Below are 19,659 nucleotides of genomic sequence, written 5' to 3'. Positions count from 1 at the left end.
TTAATTCTAGATCACAGATGAATTTCTAGGGACTTGTCCAAAAACAGTTGGGGTGGGAGGGAAAGAAGAAGCAATGTCATAACCAAAATGGTTTCTAAACAAATAAAATGTTTTTCAAAGCTTTCCATGAGGCGTCAGCGGGCTCTCAAGTAAGTTCACGGCTGAGTCGATATCACCGTTGTCATTCTGTCAGGCTGTTGCTCTCCATTTGCTCCATCGGCTTGGTTTCCAGCCCCTATGCCTGTGTCTGTGTTTTTTATTCTTTGCATCTGTGATTATGTGAAGAAGTAACGTAGTGGAGGGAGGGATTCAGAAATGTCTTCCCTAAACACCCCACCTTTTTTTAAGAGACAGAGAGATACTGGCTCTGGAGAAAATGTGACTCGGCGGTAGAATCATGCCCTTGACTCTGAAATCTAGGAACTGAAACTAAGCTTTTCTTTTAATTATTGCTATGGTACCAATCTTTCTCTGGAAGGTAAAATGGATAATTCTGTTTTTGCTCTTCAAAGCATAAGTCCATCTGAATCTGAGACTGGATTGTATCAATCAGACTTTCTTTTGTTCTTATGGTGGTTTACCTCAAATTAATCCTGTTATAAATGTCTGTCTTATGTTCTTTTTCTTCATGTAATTTTATCTTTCCTCTAACCAGCTAAAAAGCCTTCATCAGTTACTGGAGGTACTGCTTGCTCTATTGGACAAAGACGTCCCAGAAAATTGTAAAAACTGTGCTCAGTACTTCTTCCTGTTCAACACTTTTGTACAAAAGGTAAATAATTTTTTTCCTAATATCTTTTTCTAATACAGAAGATTTATACGCTAAAAAATTTTTAGACTGGTTAGTAAAGTTCTGTATGGTATGTTTTTTATGATATTTCTTCTTAAAAATCTTGTGAATTATACTAGTAAGAATTCTGATGAGGTGCGTGTAGTTACTCATTGATAGCAGTAGAAGTCTGCATTAAAACCAGGGGTTAATTGTTTAGTAGTTATTGTGAAGCAATGTGTGAGGCTCAGGAGATTTTTTTAATTAGATTTTAACAAGTACTTTCTATATGGAAATAATATTCGTAAAATATATATTGACTCCTTAAAACTTTTCATTGATCTGTGTTTTTAAAACCAATTTTTGTCTGGATAGAAATATAATTTGCTATTCTCAATATTTTGTGACAGCAAGGAATTAGGGCTGGAGACCTTCTTCTGAGGCATTCAGCTCTGCGGCACATGATCAGCTTCCTCCTAGGGGCCAATCGGCAAAACAATCAGGTAAGGGCTACTTTTATATCCCTAGTGGAATGGCTATGGTTTTCGTAGCCACTGTGTTTCTTTTTGTAGGTGAAAAATGTTTTGAATTTCATAAAAGTCTAAGTACTAGTACCATAGAGACTTTAAAATTCTTTGGAGTTAAATTATTTTTACAACTTCTTCATAGAATTTAGTCTAATAACCCATGGAAATTACTAACTAATGACAAAGTCATAAGAGGGAAGGATGGATTCTGACTGGGGAGGGGCTTTCAAAAACCTTGAAGGAATAGGTGGTATTGGGATCTTCTGCGTCTTTCTGGAGCTGTGAACAAGGCTGTCTTGGTGGTGGTTCTTTTAAGTCAGATGCTGAAAACACAGCCAGAATCCAAATGCAAAGTTGTGCTGTTATAAACTGAATGATATTGCAGATATAATACTCTTGTTCAAATGAAAAGGAAGTTATTTGGGTTTTTTGGTTTGTTGTTTGTTTGAGACAAGGTCTCACTCTGTCACCAGGTTTGCTGTCACCCAGGTTGGAGTGCAGTGGTGTGATCAGGGGTCACTGCAGCCTAGACCTTTTGGGTTCAAGCGAACCTCCCTCCTCAGTCCCCTGGTAGCTGGGACTATAGGCACATGCCACCATGCCTGGCTAATTTTTGTATTTTGTATAGAAACAAGGTTTCACCATGTTGCCCAAACTGGTCTCGAACTCCTGGACTCAAGTGATCTGCCCACCTCGGCCTACCAAGGTTGTTTTGTTATAATAGGGTTGAATATGTCCAAAACCAACTCTCCTGTTTGAAATTCTTTTATTGCAGTGTTTCTCCCATCCATTGTATTTCTTTTATTTGATATATTCAAAGTACATGAAATGCTAACATGCAGTGATAATAAGTACTATTTATGAAGTGCTTATTTTGTATTCCATACATCTGGTCACTTTGTGGTGGTATACTTTTGATACTCAGTTCAGCAAAATTAAGCAGCTTCATCTCCATTCTCAGGCAAGGAGTAAAGCTCAGAGATGATAAGTAACTTGTCCCAGGTCACAAAGCTAATGCATTGGTAGAGCATGGATTCAGACCCAGCTCTGCTGGTGTCGAAGCCAGAGCCTTTTCCCCTGTGTGTCAATACATTGCACAGGCACTTTTCCTTCCTGCTAAGGGAGACAGATTTTCGGCTTAGGCTTCCTCTCAGCTTTCTCTTTAGTGTTAAAAAACAAGTACTGACAGCATCATATGCTCTGTGTGTTGATACTATGTTGAGATTTACAATATCCCTTTTCCACTTCAAGCTCTTCAATATCCAAGGCCCCATGGTCACTAGCAATTGATTTAAATTCAGTATAATTCAGCTGCATATAAAATTAATATTATTTTGCATTTATGGAGCACATTTCTACTTTTGAAAACATTTTCACTTTTAATATTTCATTTGGTCCTCAAAATCACAAAGTAGGCAGAATAGAGAGGTAGGAGGTAGCCTTACCTCTGCCAGTACATGAAGAACTCAAGGTAACTGTTGTGGTGAACAACGCACTCACATTATACAGCACAGTGAGTGGCAGAGGCAGGGCCAGACCTGCAGATCTCCAGCCTCAGAGTTTTTCCCATTATACTGAGGCACATTGTAAGCACTCCGTACCTACAGTGAATCCATAAAGGGACTGGTTTTAGAATATGAGTTAATATAACCCTTTGAGCTGGCTTAAAACCTGTGGTTTTTTTGTACTTTGACCTCTTCTATCAAGCACTGAGAAATAATTAAAGCCCAGAAGATTATGAACCAGCAAACCCTGTCCCTTCCTCTTCATATTATTTCTAACGACAACGCTAACAACCACTTTATCTTCCCTCATGACAGATACGTCGATGGAGTTCAGCACAAGCACGAGAATTTGGGAATCTTCACAATACAGTGGCATTACTCGTTTTGCATTCAGATGTCTCATCCCAAAGGAATGTTGGTAAGCCTAACATATCTTAGAATGAAGAGATAATGAATTTGTCTAGTTTGGGGAGTAATAATATTAGCAATTAAATGAATATCTCTTGTTTGTCATTCGACTACTTGCTAATTGAGGTGCACTTAAAATTTTTGTTTTAATTCATGTTAAACTTTATAATGTTTTACTAGTTTGCCATAAAAGAAAGTGAGTCATCATTTATTTGGGGGAGGTGAGAGGGTATATAAGTATTTTTTTTTAAATAACTCTTTAGGATTAAAAGCTAATTCAGAGCTCATTTATCACCTTAATTTTAACTGCTACTGTGTGGAAAATAGCCATGGTGTGGGTTGGAGTCTCCTAGCTAGCTGTGTGAACCTGACCGTTCTGATCTTCAGTGCAAAATGAAAATACTAAAAACAATGGCCGGGCGCGGTGGCTCAAGCCTGTAATCCCAGCACTTTGGGAGGCCAAGACGAGCGGATCACGAGGTCAGGAGATCGAGACCATCCTGGCTAACACGGTGAAACCCCGTCTCTACTAAAAAACACAAAAAAACTAGCCGGGCGAGGTTGCGGGCACCTGTAGTCCCAGCTACTCGGGAGGCTGAGGCAGGAGAATGGCGTAAACCCGGGAGGCGGAGCTTGCAGTGAGCTGAGATCCGGCCATTGCAGTCCAGCCTGGGCGACAGAGCGAGACTCTGTCTCAAAAAAAAAAAAAAGAAAATACTAAAAACATAATTCCCCAGGTATAATGAGATAAAGTACTTTGTAAAAACAAAGAGAATGCAGATATAAATTACATCACTGAAATATATTTGAATGTAAGATATAGTTGGTAGCATTTTCCATTTGTCTCCCAGAACTAATAGCATAGTCATCATTTAATATAGCAAAACCGCAGATTGTCCTATATGATTATCCAATGTCCTAAACTATGTGTGTATTGTTTTTATACCCTTCCTAGGTCTTGTCATGATAGCGACAACAACCATAGTAATAATACAACAAACCACCTTTTCAATGTTTTCTGTGTGCTATGCTTTAAATATTGTTGTGTTTAAAGCGCACAGTGCTTTAAACTTACTGTGTATGATCCCCATAACAAACCTATGAGGAGTATTAGTCCTGTCTATGGATGCGAAAACTAAGGTACAGAAAGGTTCAGTTCAGTAACAAGGTTGTACAGCTAGTTAGTGGCATAGAAGCCAAGGCATGAATGCAAACTCAGACCCAGAAGCTGCTAGGAAGATCTAATGTCAGGAAACTAACTAAAAAACACAGAGCATCCTTCTGATAGAGAAATGCTTATTGACTCTCTAAAGGGACATTGGAGGAACACTCGGATGGTTGTATTATAAGGCACAGTTTGCTTACTAAACTCCGACTCATCTAAAAAGACAAAGCTGCCTAATTTCGTGAGTTCAGACAATTTTGTAATGAAAACTAAAGTATGCATTCTGGTTTTTGTAGTAAATGAGAGAACTTCTTCCATATGGGTTGATTCTGCTTAGCATAGGTGGTGGTAACCATTATTTGAGAACAGCTGTTTGAGGAACGGAAGTGACTTCTGCACTATATCTTCAGTGGCAGCTTTCGGCAGTATTTCATATACTATTTATATTTTTACCTGTTTGAAAGATTATTGAGTGGGAATCACTAGGTATCCCTAGACTGTGAGGGGTCCGCTTGTGTGAGTATTCAGTGTGTTTGTGAGTACTCAGTGTGTGTGCGAGTACTCAGTGTGTGTGTGAGTACTCTGTGTGTGAGCGAGTGCTCAGTGTTTGTGAGTACTCAGTGAGTACTCAGTGTGTGTGCTTGTACTTAGTGTGTTTGTGAGTACTCTGTGTGTGCGAGTACTCAGTGTGTAAGTACTCTGTGTGCGAGTACTCAGTCTGTGAGTACTGAGTGCTCAGCGTGTGGGAGTGCTCAGTGTGTGAGCAGTGTGTGTGTGCGAGTACTCAGTGTGTATGTGCGCACTCAGTGTGCGCGAGTACTCAGTGTGTATGTGAGTACTCTGTGTGTGCAAGTACTCTGTGTGTACTCTGTATGCAAGTATTCAGTGTGTATACTCAGTGTGTGTACTGTGTATGCGAGTACTCAGTGTGTGTACTCAGTGTGTGTATGTGAGTACTCTGTGTGTGTGTACTCAGTGTGTGTGTGTGTACTCAGTGTGTGTGCGAGTACTCAGTGTGTGAGTGCTCAGTGTGTGTGTGCAAGTACTCAGTGTGAGTACTCTCTGCGAGTAGTCAGTGTGTGTGCGAGTACTCAGTGTGTGTGAGTGCTCAGTGTGTGTGCGAGTACTCAGTGTGAGTACTCTGCGAGTAGTCTGTGTGTGTGTGTGTGTGAGTACTCAGTGTGTGTGCGAGTCTTGAAGGAGGCACATTTCTTTATGGATGTGTATTTTGTGGAGTAACACCAGGTGAGACAGGTTCTGTTTTGTTTCTTTGGTCTCTTAAAGCTCCTGGCCTGTTTAAGCAACGACCACCCATTAGCATTGCTCCCTCAAGCCCTCTGCTGCCCCTCCATGAGGAGGTAGAAGCCTTGTTGTTCATGTCTGAAGGGAAACCTTACCTGTTAGAGGTATGTATTTGTTATTCTAAAGCCATTTTTTTTCTCCTATTTGAAGAAAATTGCTTTTTGTTAGTAGTTATGTTTGGCATGGAGAGTATTGTTAAGAGAAGAAATGATTATTTCAAATTAAGTTTTCTTATATGTCAAAAAGAAATAATTAGTGGAAGAGAATATTTTTAGTCCTGCGTTCAGCCAAGGTCCAGACCTCCAGGTCCAGCCCAGCCAGCTACCCATCAGGGCCCCAGAGGGAGGTAAATGGCACTTCATCCATCAGAATCATTTCATTCATTGTAGAAGGTTTTGTCCCCAGTCTCTTTTGTGTGTCCCTGGTCCTGGAATACTACAGCTCTGAACCACGTGTTGTTAAACCTCAGGAGTATGGGTGGGCTGCTCTCAGCTCTCCATTGTGGCGCTTGTGTGGCTCATCCTCAGTCTGACCTTCCCATTCTAGCAGAGCCGCCCCCAGCTGTGGACTCCATCTTCCAGTTCTTCTTCCCTACCTGATTTACAGATATGTGAATCTATGAACAATATAATTCTGTTTTTTTAATTAAATCAACAGTGTTGTACTATTTAATACATATCTTTTTTTTTTTCTTAATATTTTTTGGATCTATTGGTGATTATTTTAATTGTGGGAGCTTTTGCCTTTGAAAAACTGATGGAAATGACTCCTGAAAAAGTGCACATTTGCACAGAATTGTGTAAAATTTCAGACAGGCTTAGACACCCTGAAGTCTATCTATAGACTTCTAACAGTTAAGAAACCCTGTTTTCAGGCAGTGTTAATTATCTTAAAATCTGGGTAGATTTCAGTTAAAGGCAGCAACAACAGATGGACTGTTAACTGTGACATGAGAAGAGCTGACTGTGTTATGTCCTCCCACCAGGTAATGTTTGCCTTGCGGGAGTTGACAGGCTCGCTTTTGGCACTCATTGAGATGGTAGTGTACTGCTGTTTCTGTAATGAGCATTTTTCCTTCACGATGCTGCATTTCATTAAGGTAAGACCTCAGTTAAACGAGTGATAGCCAGATCACCTTTAGGTGAGACTCTAGGAGAACATCTGTTTGCTCCAAGGCAGTATGCTTGTTCTCATAGCCTAAATTGTTTTTCCTAATCATTCTACTATAGGCTCATTTTTATTCATTTTTAATCTTTAATTTTTAATTACATAGATTAATTACTACACTCTCTTTGGGAAAAATTTAAGCATAGAAATGAGGCCAAAAGAAAAAATATAGGCCAGGAAAAGAATAAGTAAATAAGAAATGAGACCAAAGTCTACTGTGGTCACCACTAGTCGCCCTTGCTTACTGTACCCCAGGGACCAACACTGTTACATTGATATTTCCTTCCAGGCCTCTTTGTATGGATTTACACTATGTATATATCAGTTTCTGCCCACAGAATTTCTGCATGCCTTCTTTTCTGCACCAGTATTTATAGTGGTGATACATGTAGTGTTAACAAGAAGCAGGTGATTAGTGGATTATGTCTTTAGGCTCTTACTACGGTATGTTTTTCCCTCAGCCTTTTCTGTACAGACCTGTATCAGAGGTGATTAAGTTCCTCTCTTTGCTGTTTACTAATTATATGACCTTGGGCAGTTCCTTCCTCTGTTCCAACTTCTCACAAACTTCACAGGTTGTGAGAATTCCGTGACGTGGTATAATATGTGAAGTGCTCACTTAGTACCATACCTAGCCTCTTGGAAGTGTGGTATTTTACCACAATGTCCTTTCCCACCTTTTATACATATAAATTTTATTAAAACAGCTGAAGGAATGTGGTTTATGAATTTTGCCTTCTTCACTTAGTATATCTTGGCACATTTTTCTATTTTATAAGCTGACTTTTTATGTACTTTGTTTATGGCATCCTTAACTCAAGAGTATTCTCATTTGTATTCTTGTAGCTCTACCAGCATCTTCTGGAAAACAAGCTAGGATATGCACATATATAAAATGGGATCTGTTTAGTGACTTGAAATCTCCCCTTCTCTTTCTTCTCTTTTCTCCTTCCTAATTTCATAGTAAAGTATCAGAGTGTTGCAGCTGGAAGAACCTTAGAGGTTGTTTATTTCTGTTCCCAGATTTAGCATTTGAGAAACTAAGGCCTAGAAAGGGGTATTGACTTGTCCAGGGTCAGCCAGATGGTGATAGAACTAGAGTGTGGATCCAGCATTGTTTATTGCCATTCCAATATGCTTTCCACTGAAATTTTTATGCTTTTAAAAAATATTTCAGAACCAACTAGAAACGGCTCCACCCCATGAGTTAAAGAATACGTTCCAACTACTTCATGAAATATTGGTAAGTCATAACTGTTCTGATTCACTTTTTTTTAAGAATGTATTAGTCAACAAGTGTTTATAAATTTAAAATCGTATGTCTTTTTATTGTTTCTCCATTCATTTGGTCTGCATTTATTGAGACCAAATCTTCATGTCAGTCACGTGTCTAATGCATTTGATTTAGAGGTGAGCAGTAATAAAACTACCTCCTAGGAGCTCACAGTTGACTGAGGGAGCAAGACAACTACACAGACAACTGTAGTGCAGGGGACTGAAGGGGAGTAATAGTGATGGTTAACCCCTGCCAGGGCCTTACGGTGGAGAAGGCATCGTGTTAGCGCAAATGATGTTAGGTTTAAACTTCACAGTCACCCTCAGAGGTACATTTCTGGTTTTATAGTTTATCAAATCTTAGACACTATTGATTGTATATACGTACTACGAAAAATATTTTTAAGAGCCATGAAACTGAAATGTAATCAATTGTAGGATGCTTTCCAGTCTCAGAAGTGTGAAGAGCTGGGGAAAAAAAAATCCTCTGGCAGTTGTATTGAAGGATGGAGTAAAGAAGGATGCAAGATTGGGAACTGGAAGACCATTTAGGAGTCTGGGAATATTCTGAGTGTGAAATAACAAGGCCTGTGGTGGGGCAAGGGACAGACAGATCAAGAGGTATTGTGGAAAGAGAATCAATGGGATTTGGTGACTGGTTATGAGTTAATGAGAGTCTGGTCCAGAGGTTCCTTAGACAGTGAGGGCCTGGGTTCCCTTTGGATTCTTGATGCTTCATAGAGGCCTTGGCACAGAATAGCCATTTAATAAAGAGTTTTGAATAAGAAAAGACATCATAGATGCCATTTGTTAAAAGCTTGTTTTTCAAGTTCTTTACCTCCTTTTGGTCCTAGTGCTTTTACAAACTTTGGCAGATTAATACACAGTAGGACTGCGTATTGTTCATCTATCAACAACAAACCCATATAGTTTTATACCATGCACAGTTCAGTAGTAAGAACTAGAAATACAGCTATGATAGCAAAACTTCAACACATTTTTAGTAAGCAAGTTAGAGCATAAACCTCTCTTATCCTTAGGAACATAAAGTATATGTCCTCGTAGCCCACAGAGAACTATAGATGTAGTTGATAGCAACACATAGATAGGAAATGAATAGATCTTTAAGTATACTTAATAGTTTTTTCTCTTAGTTTTAAGATATATTTGAGATATGTGGCAGTGATGTAATATTTGTTTGTATTAGGGGTTTTTTTGTTTTCTTTTTTTCAAGACAGAGTCTCCCTCTGTTGCCCAGGCTGGGGTGCAGTGGTGCCCGGGCTGGAGCCACAGTCATAGCTCACTGTAGCCTCAAACTCTTGGGCACAAGTGATCCTTTTGCCTTGGCCTCCTGAATAGCTGGGACTACAGGCACATGTCACTGTGCCCAACTAATTTCTTTTTAAATTTTTTTTGTTTTTTAGAGATGGGATCTTGCTTTTTGCCCAGGCTAGTTCAGAACTCCTGTCCTCAAGTAATCCTCCTGCCTTGGCCTCGCAAAGTGCTGAGATCACAGGCATGAGCCACCATGCCTGTTCTGTATTGGTTTTGTTGTTGTTGTTGTTGTTGTTAAACACTAAATTAATCTCTTGAATAGAATTATAAAGAAAGCACCCGTGGCTATGACACAAGTTCCTTCTTTTATTTACTAATTTTTGTTTCTTCCTTTCACAGGTTATTGAAGATCCCATACAAGTAGAGCGAGTCAAATTTGTGTTTGAGACAGAAAATGGATTACTAGGCAAGTATGCCTGGCCTTATGCAGAAATGTCTATAGTAAATATGTGGATAATCTATTGTTCTGGCCAGTTCTGCCTCCTGCTACTCTCGGTGGGCTCTGCAGTGACTGATACAGTAGAAGTCTGGTCAGGGCCACTGGGCTCCCTCATGCTGGTCAGAAAAATTAAAACCCAGGGATCTTCTCACCCTACACATTCTCTTCTTTTAGTCAGGAAGGTGTAGCTTGGGGTTCTTTTACCAGATCAGGTAAGATTCAGGGGTGCTGTGAATTTTTTTCAACAAGCTAATGGCCACTCCCTGATGCAAGAAATCTTTCATTCCACTCTGTAGCCACTGGGGAGGGAAAAACCAAAACCTGAGACTCAGGATGTTGTCAGGTTCATGAAATGTCAGTGTCTTTTTACCTATGGTACAAGCGTAACCACATTTTCACAGTCTACTCTTAAGTTGTTTTGGCAGGGCTTTTTTTCCAGAAGACTAAATTGGCTTTCCTGAGCTATTTATTAGAAAAAGTTTAGTTAAGAATAATTTTAGCCAGCTCCCGCCATTTACCCGTATTTCTACTTAGTCTGAATCCTTTTAGATTTTGCTATGTATTAAGAGATTTAGGGCGTTTTTTGGTTATAGAAAGGAGATTTAAGCTAAAAAGTTTTGTAGCTTCAGCTTTTCAGGCCACCCTTTGGAATGCTGTACTCTAGTCACAGTCACACACAGGCCCTCTGGAACTTAAACTCCTCAAGAGCAGGACCAAGTATTATTTATTTATTTTTATTTTTATTTTTATTTTTTTGAGACAGGGTCTCACTTTGTCTTCCAGGCTAGAGTGCAGTGGCATGATCTCAGCTCACTGCAACCTCTGCCTCCCAAGCTCAAGTGATCCTCCCACCTCGCCTCCCAATTAGGTGGGATTATGGGCACACACCACTAGCCTAGCTAATTTTTGTATTTTTTTGTAGAGACAGACTTTCACCATGTTGCTCAGGCTGGTCTCAAACTCCTGACCTCGAGTGATCCACCCACCTTTGCCTCCCAAAGTGCAGGGATTACAGGTGTGAGCCACCGTGCCCAGCCTATTTATGTTTAAATCCCTAAAACACAGAGCAGGTCATAATTGCTGAACTGACCCTAGTATCATAAAATTTCATTTATCAAACTAAAAGTGTTATAACTACTCTCAGTAATATGATGTGTGGAAAAGTCTCTAGGTGAATAATCAGGCAGTAAAAAGTTTTGTTCCTGTTCCTAAAAATCAAACTTGCAGCACCATGTATGTTTTTTGTTGTCTTTGTTTTTTTTCTTTTTAACATACTTAAAGTAGGGTTTCTGCCCATTAGAATTTAGGGATTCTGTGGGGTCAGGCACCACCATGCTTTTAGTTAAGTTGTTCCTTATCTGTTTATTAAAATTGTTTGTCGACTTTTAGAACAAGAGAGCTTGTTGTTACTTGGAACCACTTTCAGTTTAGTCTTTTATTGTTAAAATGTCCTTTTCTCTTCCTTCAGCTTTGATGCACCACAGTAATCATGTGGACAGCAGTCGCTGCTACCAGTGTGTCAAATTTCTTGTCACTCTTGCTCAAAAGTAAGTATTGAATTAAAATGCAGGGAGGAAATGGTGTTTTAATTACAAGTCACATATGAGCAGAAGGGAAACATGTGCCCGGTTTTGATACCTGGAGAATCTGACTCAGTCAGGGTCTGCTTGCTTGGAAGGTACAGAAACCTATTTGATCTCAAAAAAATATGAGGGGAAGTATTGAAAGAGTGGCCCGGAAAAGCTCACCCATCAGGCCTTATGTCAGAAAGGCAGGAATCAGGGCAGATACGGAGGCTTTAAGAGCAAGAGTTCATGAGCTTTCACTCAAGGTCTCGCATTAGTGTAACCCAGCCACCAGCTCTTCAGGCTCTAGGCCCCTAACCTCAGAATAGCCTTTCAGATCATGTCACCTGTAGCTCCTGAGCGCTTGTGAACCTAGGCAGTGTTCAAGAACCTTGCCTGTATTATCTTATTTCATCTTGGTAACAACTTCATGATGTTAGTACAGTTGTGAGTCATACATAATGGGTAGTTTAAGTGACATGCCTAGAATCCTAATGTGAAAACTTGAACACAGGCTGATTGACTGCAAAATGAAGGCTCTTTTGTTTTAATTGTGGTGAAATGTACATAACGCAAAATTTACTATTTGAACCATTTTTTTGTTTTTGTTTTTGCTCTGTCGCCCAGGCTGGAGTGCAGTGGCCGGATCTCAGCTCACTGCAAGCTCCGCCTCCTGGGTTTACGCCATTCTCCTGCCTCAGCCTCCCGAGTAGCTGGGACTACAGGCGCCCACCACCTCGCCCGCTAGTTTTTTTTGTATTTTTAGTAGAGACGGGGTTTCACCGTGTTAGCCAGGATGGTCTCGATCTCCTGACCTCGTGATCCGCCCATCTCGGCCTCCCAAAGTGCTGGGATTACAGGCTTGAGCCACCGCGCCCGGCCACTATTTGAACCATTTTTAAGTGTATAGTTCAGTGACTTTAAGTACATTCACATTGATGTGTAACCATCACCACCATCCATCTCCAGAACTCTTTTCATCTTCTGAAACTGAAACTCTGGACCTATTGAAGACTAACTCCCTATTCCACCCTTCCCGCAGCCCCTGGGGGAAGCAATTTCTGTCTCCATGAATTTGACTACTCTAGGAACCCCATTTAAGTAGAATCACAAATATAAAGACAACTGAATTTTAATGAAATTAGCATTTACGTTTCAAAATGAAGCACTGGGAACAAGGAAAGAAAGAATTTGGCTAATAAAAATCTCCTCGGTCATCAGGTGTCCTGCAGCTAAGGAGTACTTCAAGGAGAATTCCCACCACTGGAGCTGGGCTGTGCAGTGGCTACAGAAGAAGGTAATTAAACGTTGAATTTTTCTAGCTGTAACACAAGAATCAATAATAGCACATCTTGTCAGGAAAAATCTCTGGAACTGAATATGGAGACTGACCTTAAAGTGTTTTCAGATTTCAGACATTTCTTTGGTACAGTTTATATCTTGTGTGCATTAAATTTGTCCTAATACATATGTCTTAACTTCCTAGGGGAAAAGTTAGGGATGATGATGATATAAGCAGCAATATTTGACTGAGGTCTTGAATCGCTTTATGTGATGGAAGGTCTGGGTAGACTTGTAGCCTACTTTGGATGCTTTTAAGATTCTTAATATCTAATGGTAGAAACTGTGAACTCATGGGGGCTTATTTGTAACCTCTGATGGCATTATTTTTGACCTTTCATCTCAGATGTCAGAACATTATTGGACACCACAGAGTAATGTCTCTAATGAAACATCAACAGGAAAAACCTTTCAGCGAACCATTTCAGCTCAGGTGAGAGTCGTCTCTCGTTTTTGTGTGGTCTGAATCCCTTACGGAGGATTCTCAGTGTGTTTCTCAGAAACTGCAACCTCTGAGAAGAGAGAGATGAGTTGAAAATGAGAACAAGCAGAAGAAACAATTGGATTTCTATGAAAAGACAACAGATTGATGTACACTTATGCAAATATGTGCAGATTATATGTCTAGAAGGAAAGTCATAGAGGTTGGGCAGTCTGGTCCCAAAAAGGGACAGGGGTTGAGGGGGTTCTGGTGACTGTGATGAAGGCCTCACTCTTAGGCCTCCGGTACTGTGGAAGGTCAAATGAAAGGTAGTCTTCCCTGGTGGTTGCTGCTGCCACTGAATGGGTCCTAACTTTGTCATCGTGTGTTTGAATCTTCTGCAGGACACATTAGCGTATGCCACAGCTTTGTTGAATGAAAAAGAGCAATCAGGAAGCAGTAATGGGTCGGAGAGCAGTCCTGCCAATGAGAACGGAGACAGGCATCTACAGCAGGTATAACTGTCAGCATGTCCTTGTGTGCAAAGGGCAGCCTTGCTCTTAAGCTTTCCAAAAAGAACTTCCACAGTTGAGGAAAACAAGATGCCTCCTCTGGAATGTGAGTCCAAAGAGACACCAGCACTGCCCTCTAGTGATCTCAGCTTAGCACGCACTAAGCGTGTGTTTACGGGGCTGAGCAGTGCTGCAGTGTGAAGTGAATGCAAGGCCTCGAGATGTCTGGCTGGCCACCCTGATCAATCTGCAGGTAGTCCCGATGAAGCCAGGCCACAGGTGGATTTGTTCCAGCTCGTTCACTTTATTCTGCCTTGCCAGGTTACTCAAAGTCCCTCGTTTGCTCTCACCAGCCTTCCTGGAAACGTGGACTCTTGAAAGAAAAGCTGCCATGTTCTTGAATTATACCTGCTTTCTGGGGGAGTCCAAGAAAATTTTGACATTTATTTTAAAAAAAGAAAAAAAAAAAACAGCTTTAATACCAATCATGATAGTGGAAAAAGAAAATAAATACGTATTGAACACCCACTGTGTGCAAACACTGAACTAAGTGTCAAAGTAATCATTATGTCTTTCCAATAGTCTGTAACCTTCCTTAACAGTGGTCTCCTCTGTGGTCCCTTCACAGTACTTGATACAGAATAGGCCCCATTAAATGAATGTTACTGATGTAGTGGGTGTCATTTTTTTTTCAAACATTATCTTTCCAATCCACATAAGCACTATGTGAGGCAGCTGTCACCCTGATTTCACAGAAAGGTAACTGCGGCCCAGCACAGTGATGTGACTTAGCCCAAGGTCACTCCACACATGACCTCACCACCTATTTCATTTGCAGAGAAAATAAAAGCTGTCACAGGAAAGCTCCTATGGCCACTAATTCCCAAGCATCTGCACTGTTCTTGTCCCCTCTCCTGTGACAGTGGGAATTTGCCTCTGTCCACCTAAAGCCCCTAGCACTCATCCCCGCCCACCTTGGCAGAGCTTTGCATTCTAGTGTGTATGTAACTCTTCAGTATCCGGAACGCTCCTCCCTGCCAGACCCTTCCCAGCGGCGTCTCAGCACACTGGCTTCTCTTCTGCCCTGTCAAAGCCTCTCTTCTCCCTGTTGCCCCTGCCTTCTTTCCTCTTCTTTGCAGCCAAACTTCAACTAATTCTCTAAACTTAACTTTCCCCATTTTCTTATCTCTCACTCGCTCTTCAACCTCTTCCCCGCTGACTCCCTCTTCTCTCTCACTCAGCAGTTGCAGTGACAGGTGGCCTGCAGCTTTCAGGCCTCATCTTAGCCGAGTGCTCGGCCGCATCTGGCGCTCCTGGCGCTCTTCCCGTTTGAAACACTCTTCCAGGGCTTTCCTGACACTTCTGTCTCGTAGTTTTCCTCAAACCCTTCTGGCTGTTCCTTCTCCGTCTCCTTCCTAATACCACCTCTTCTAGGCCACCAGTAAAGGTTCGTGGAATCTCCGACCTGTGTCCTCCTGCCCCCACTCCGTATTCGCTCTGTACCCACCTTGGATTTCTGAACATGAACATCCAGCTCTCTTGTTCTTGACGTTCTCCACTTGGCATACCTTAAAAACCTCAGGCTCGATGTGCCCAACGACTCCTCCCTGCCCCCACCAAAGCTGGCCCTCTGTCAGTGTTCCTTATCTCACACACAGCACCCCCATGTCATCGCGGACAGTTCCCTTTGAAAGGGTGCTCGTCGCTCTCTTCTACCTGTCATCAGCCTCTCTCTCCTCATGTCTGTAAGGACCCCCTCACCTCCACTCCTGCTTCTCTCCGGTTCATGCGCTAAAACCTTTCAAAGACTTTCCTTTGTTATGAGGAGAAAAGCCAGAATCCTCAACATAGTCCTGCTTGATCTAGCCCCTGTGCACCTCCCCACCCCATTTTCTGATTTTTTGTTTGTTTGTTTGTTTTTGTTTTTGAGATGGAGTCTTACACTGTCGCCCAGGCTGGAGTGCAGTGGCGCCATCTCAGCTCACTGCTAGCTCTGCCTCCCAGGTTCCAGTGATTCTCCTTGCGTCAGCCTCCCAAGTAGCTGGGATTACAGGCATGAGCCACCGTGCCTGGCCCATTTTTTGAATTTTATTTATCAAATATACTCTCTTCCTTCCACCTCAGGGCCCCCCTACTCACCCGCAACTGTCACTGAGCTTAGGTTGTCACTTTAGAGAGACTGTCCTGGCTCCTCCCCACCCGAGCTCCAACTAGATCAGTCCCACGGCATACGGTGAGTATTCAGAACGATTTGCCAAGTGTGTAAGCCAAAGGCCACACAGATGGAAACAGAGGCAGCCTTCAGACCCAGGAGTGACCCAGAGCCCATATTTGGCAGGTGCAGGGCAGGGAGGCTCACACAGTGCCCAACGTGAAGCGGGCGCAGTGGCCACCAATGCCCCCCAGCTTTATCACTGCTCTGCGTTCTCACGTGAGTGCAGAGTAGCATTGTGACTTTAGACAAGTCGCTAGGTGGTTTCACTGACTAAATGAGATCATAGAAATGTACATGTTTTACATAATCATGAATTGTCAAATATTAGATGTAATGGTTATCACATTTTATTACCCTTTGATAAACATTGCATTAAGTTGCCAGATGAAGACATGTTTAAATTGCAGAACACAAGTCGGCATAGAAAATCTTTTCTCTAACCGTATGAACTTTAACTTTCTTTTCTTTTCTGCAGGGTTCAGAATCTCCCATGATGATTGGTGAGTTGAGAAGTGACCTTGACGATGTTGATCCCTAGAGGAACGTGCCCAGCCTGAGAGGAGTCAAGACACAATACAGGATGCTCAGCATCTTCTTGGAATCAGAATCTCAAACTTGAACCCTTTGGAAGAGCCTGGAGATTAGACTGGGAAAGCTGCTGTGACTTGGGCAGATCGTGTATTTCTCAAGGAAAGCATTTTTAGGCCACTAGAAGATTTGGGAGCTGTTTGACAGTGGAAGAACTCCGGCATGTGGATCAGCTGTCCCAGGAGCGTGGTCTATATGTGGATTCACATTTCTGTGGAGATTTTCAGAAATAGAGCCAGTGGCAGACTTTTTTGTTACACAGACATACAAAAGTGAGCATAAAGCTGTTGCTTTCTCTACGATGCTACAAAAGAAATTCCTTTGGTTTTTATATTTTAAGAAAAAAAAAAGCAAGCTGCTTTTAGATATGTGGGGGCAAATTTTTAATCTTACAGTAACATTAAACAGGAATATCCAATTTAAAATGATGTAAAGATGTAATAAAATTCCTTTTCATTGTAAAATAGTAGGTAAAGAAGTCAATTTACACAGACCTTTGTATTTAATATGTCTCCCTATTTGTATAGAATTTCAGATGGGTCTAGATGAGAACCCTACGCATAAGCTTGGATCTTGATGAAAGGTTACCAGGATCAGGATCAAAAATTGGGAAACATTAAGCTCTTGAAGGTATTTTTCTGATATAATTGATATTAAAAAGAGCAATTTTGAAAATGCTGTGTTCTCCAGAAGTACAGGGTGCGTTATTTGACATCAGTCACTTATGAGTTATTCCCCAAACAGATTTTTAAAACAGCAAAATAAAAGCACTTTAAGTTATAATTTTACTGCGTTTGACTTCATAGAATTATCTTTTTAATGCTTGGAGACATATTGAATAAACTGTAGTCTTAAATCATGTGATCTGCAATCATTTGCTTTTGCTTAAAACATAATTACTGAAGCCCTTGGTATTGGTTGTATATGAAGTTAACTATTTGAGTTGGTACACACTGCTTGTGAGTTTCGTAGTAATTGTAATGCAGAGAAGGAATTTGAGAATTTGTTTCTCCTCAACATGACTGATTAACTGAAAAGACAGTCAAGGTTTAAGATTTATTTTCCCAGAAATAAATATAAAGCAATTGAGTAACCATTCATTTAGTTGTATTTGCAAAGTATAGCACCATTCACTCATTTATACCAGCTCCCTTTTATGGTGGGGGAGGTTACACCCACATATTTCATATATACTTTATACATTTTGTATTTTGAATTGCTCACATTTTCGGCCCTGTTTTGCCTTTAGTTACAGGTTCTGCCTTATTTTCATCTCACCATGCACAGAACTAGGGAGCTTCAGGAAGTGCCAGGTTTTCACTGTCAGATTTGCCAAGTCACAGAGGCGCAGCCAGCCCTGAAGTGCCTGTCTGGCTGCTGTGGCATTGTGTGGGCACGTGACCAGGCAGATGGCGTCTCATTGTTGTGCTCTCGCCCTGGCCCAGTCGTTTCATTCTCTGGCAGTGAGGGTTTCTGTGCCGTCAGACTTCACTTTGTTATTCTGTGACTTGCTGGAGGCTGGCAATGGCCTTTTGTCAAACACACTGAAAAGATGGAAGGGCCAGCACTTAAGAGCAGAACTGTGCCCTTAGAGAAATGGACAGAGGCAAGTGGCGAACTTCAGACAGTTCCAGTGTTCTTGCAGTTTGAAATGTGATGTTCTAACATTGGTTTTGAGTACGTGAATACTTCCTGTCCTACTGTTCCCCTACCCTATTCTCACCTTCTCTCCACCCGCATCCTCACCAAGAGATTGTGTGGGACATGACCTTGAAATGCTGGCGATGATCCACGCTGGGATGTCATCGCTGGCAACTGCACTCTCAGGAGCCCAAAATCAGGAGTGAAATCGCCACTTCTAGTCCCCTTATTTCCTATGGAAACAACGCCTTCCGCACCCCCAGCACCTGCAGTCCTCACTGAAAAGCTTCATCAGGATCGTCCACCGTGTATATTATACGCTTCAGATCATGTTGCTTATGTTGTTGCTGCAATGACCATCGTTTTCACTTTGCTGGTAACCACTTGATTGCTGACAGCTACAGTCAATGAACCTGCTGATGACTTTTTTTAATGTAGTACAACAGTGACAATTATGACAGGCTTACCTTGGAAGAGTTGTCATTTTTACTGCCAATTTTTTGGATGAAGATGTTTTTATAAACCTTTCAAAATGGTCTGCAAACAGAGCAGGAATTGCACAATTAACTCAATAATGCTGTGTGTTCTCAAGAAGCTCCCTTAGTGAGGCCGATCTTAGGATGGCCGATTCTGCCCGTTGAAGGCATCCTGGGAAAGAAAACAAGCATCCCAGCGGGCATCTCACCACGACTTCTCCTGGAGTCCTCACACGGTCACTGACAACTACAATCAGTTTAGGAAGTAGAGCACCGTATCATCAAACTTACCCTGTCCTGCCCCACCTTCCCTGCTAACATTGAGGTGTGTGCAGTTACCTTCTGAGCTTGGAACAAGCAGACTGGAATTTTCCTCTGCTACCTCTTGTGTATAAAATCTTGTTTATAAAATTTCAAAAGTAGATACACTAGGGAAGAACCTTAATTCTAAATTTGGTTCATGCGTGGCAAAGTTCTTAGCTTCTAAGAGTATAAAATAAATTTTTCAAAAACATAAGAGTTGGAGTCTCGCCGCCATTCTTCACATATCAGAACGCGGCCATAGTGGGCGGGGGAACACAAGCCTGTGCCTGGGGCTAAATGCTGTTATGGTTCCTCTTAGTGCTTTACACTAATAAAGGGGACTGTGGGTCCTCTGAGCCTTTTGCCGTTCTTTCCTCTGGAGAGGTTGACCATTTTAGGATTCGTCTGCAAAGCTTAGAGGAGGATGCTGAACTTAGGTTGATGTTCTCCATTCATCTCCACCAAAGCTTTCGGCTCTCCCAAGTGGTCCCCAGCATAGATCATGTCGCTGGTCACGCTGGGCTTATTGCTAGATCCCACAGGTCTCAGTCTCATTTCTAGTGTCCAGCGTTGCTCACGTGGGTCCCCTTCCCTATTTGCTAGTCCAGATCTTCCTCTTCCTGCAAGCCACACCCCTTCCTCCCTGATCCCTGGTGACCACCTGCCAACCCTCTGCAAGAACCAAGTTGTTCCAACATCACAGAG

The 19,659-nt window shown here is 41.6% G+C and overlaps 1 protein-coding gene across 1 annotated transcript in view; it reads left to right on the top strand.

The window, feature by feature from the left end:
* The window catches only part of USP24 (ubiquitin specific peptidase 24), a 145,674-nt gene extending 126,509 nt beyond the window's left edge, over positions 1 to 19,165 (top strand). Inside the window, exons 57-68 of the mRNA XM_025391116.1 lie at positions 656 to 772; positions 1,180 to 1,272; positions 3,117 to 3,219; positions 5,659 to 5,780; positions 6,662 to 6,775; positions 8,021 to 8,086; positions 9,793 to 9,859; positions 11,361 to 11,439; positions 12,679 to 12,754; positions 13,145 to 13,231; positions 13,624 to 13,734; positions 16,422 to 19,165. Coding sequence (XP_025246901.1) covers positions 656 to 772; positions 1,180 to 1,272; positions 3,117 to 3,219; positions 5,659 to 5,780; positions 6,662 to 6,775; positions 8,021 to 8,086; positions 9,793 to 9,859; positions 11,361 to 11,439; positions 12,679 to 12,754; positions 13,145 to 13,231; positions 13,624 to 13,734; positions 16,422 to 16,484 — 1,098 coding nt within the window. The 3' untranslated portion in view covers positions 16,485 to 19,165. The remainder of the gene's footprint in view (positions 1 to 655; positions 773 to 1,179; positions 1,273 to 3,116; positions 3,220 to 5,658; positions 5,781 to 6,661; positions 6,776 to 8,020; positions 8,087 to 9,792; positions 9,860 to 11,360; positions 11,440 to 12,678; positions 12,755 to 13,144; positions 13,232 to 13,623; positions 13,735 to 16,421) is intronic.
* The last annotated feature ends 494 nt before the right edge of the window (positions 19,166 to 19,659 follow it).

This window comes from Theropithecus gelada, chromosome 1, assembly GCF_003255815.1.
Source record: "Theropithecus gelada isolate Dixy chromosome 1, Tgel_1.0, whole genome shotgun sequence".
In the NCBI taxonomy this organism is placed as follows: domain Eukaryota; kingdom Metazoa; phylum Chordata; class Mammalia; order Primates; family Cercopithecidae; genus Theropithecus; species Theropithecus gelada.
Note: the sequence above shows the minus strand (reverse complement) of the source record. Positions and strands in the feature narration are given on the sequence as shown.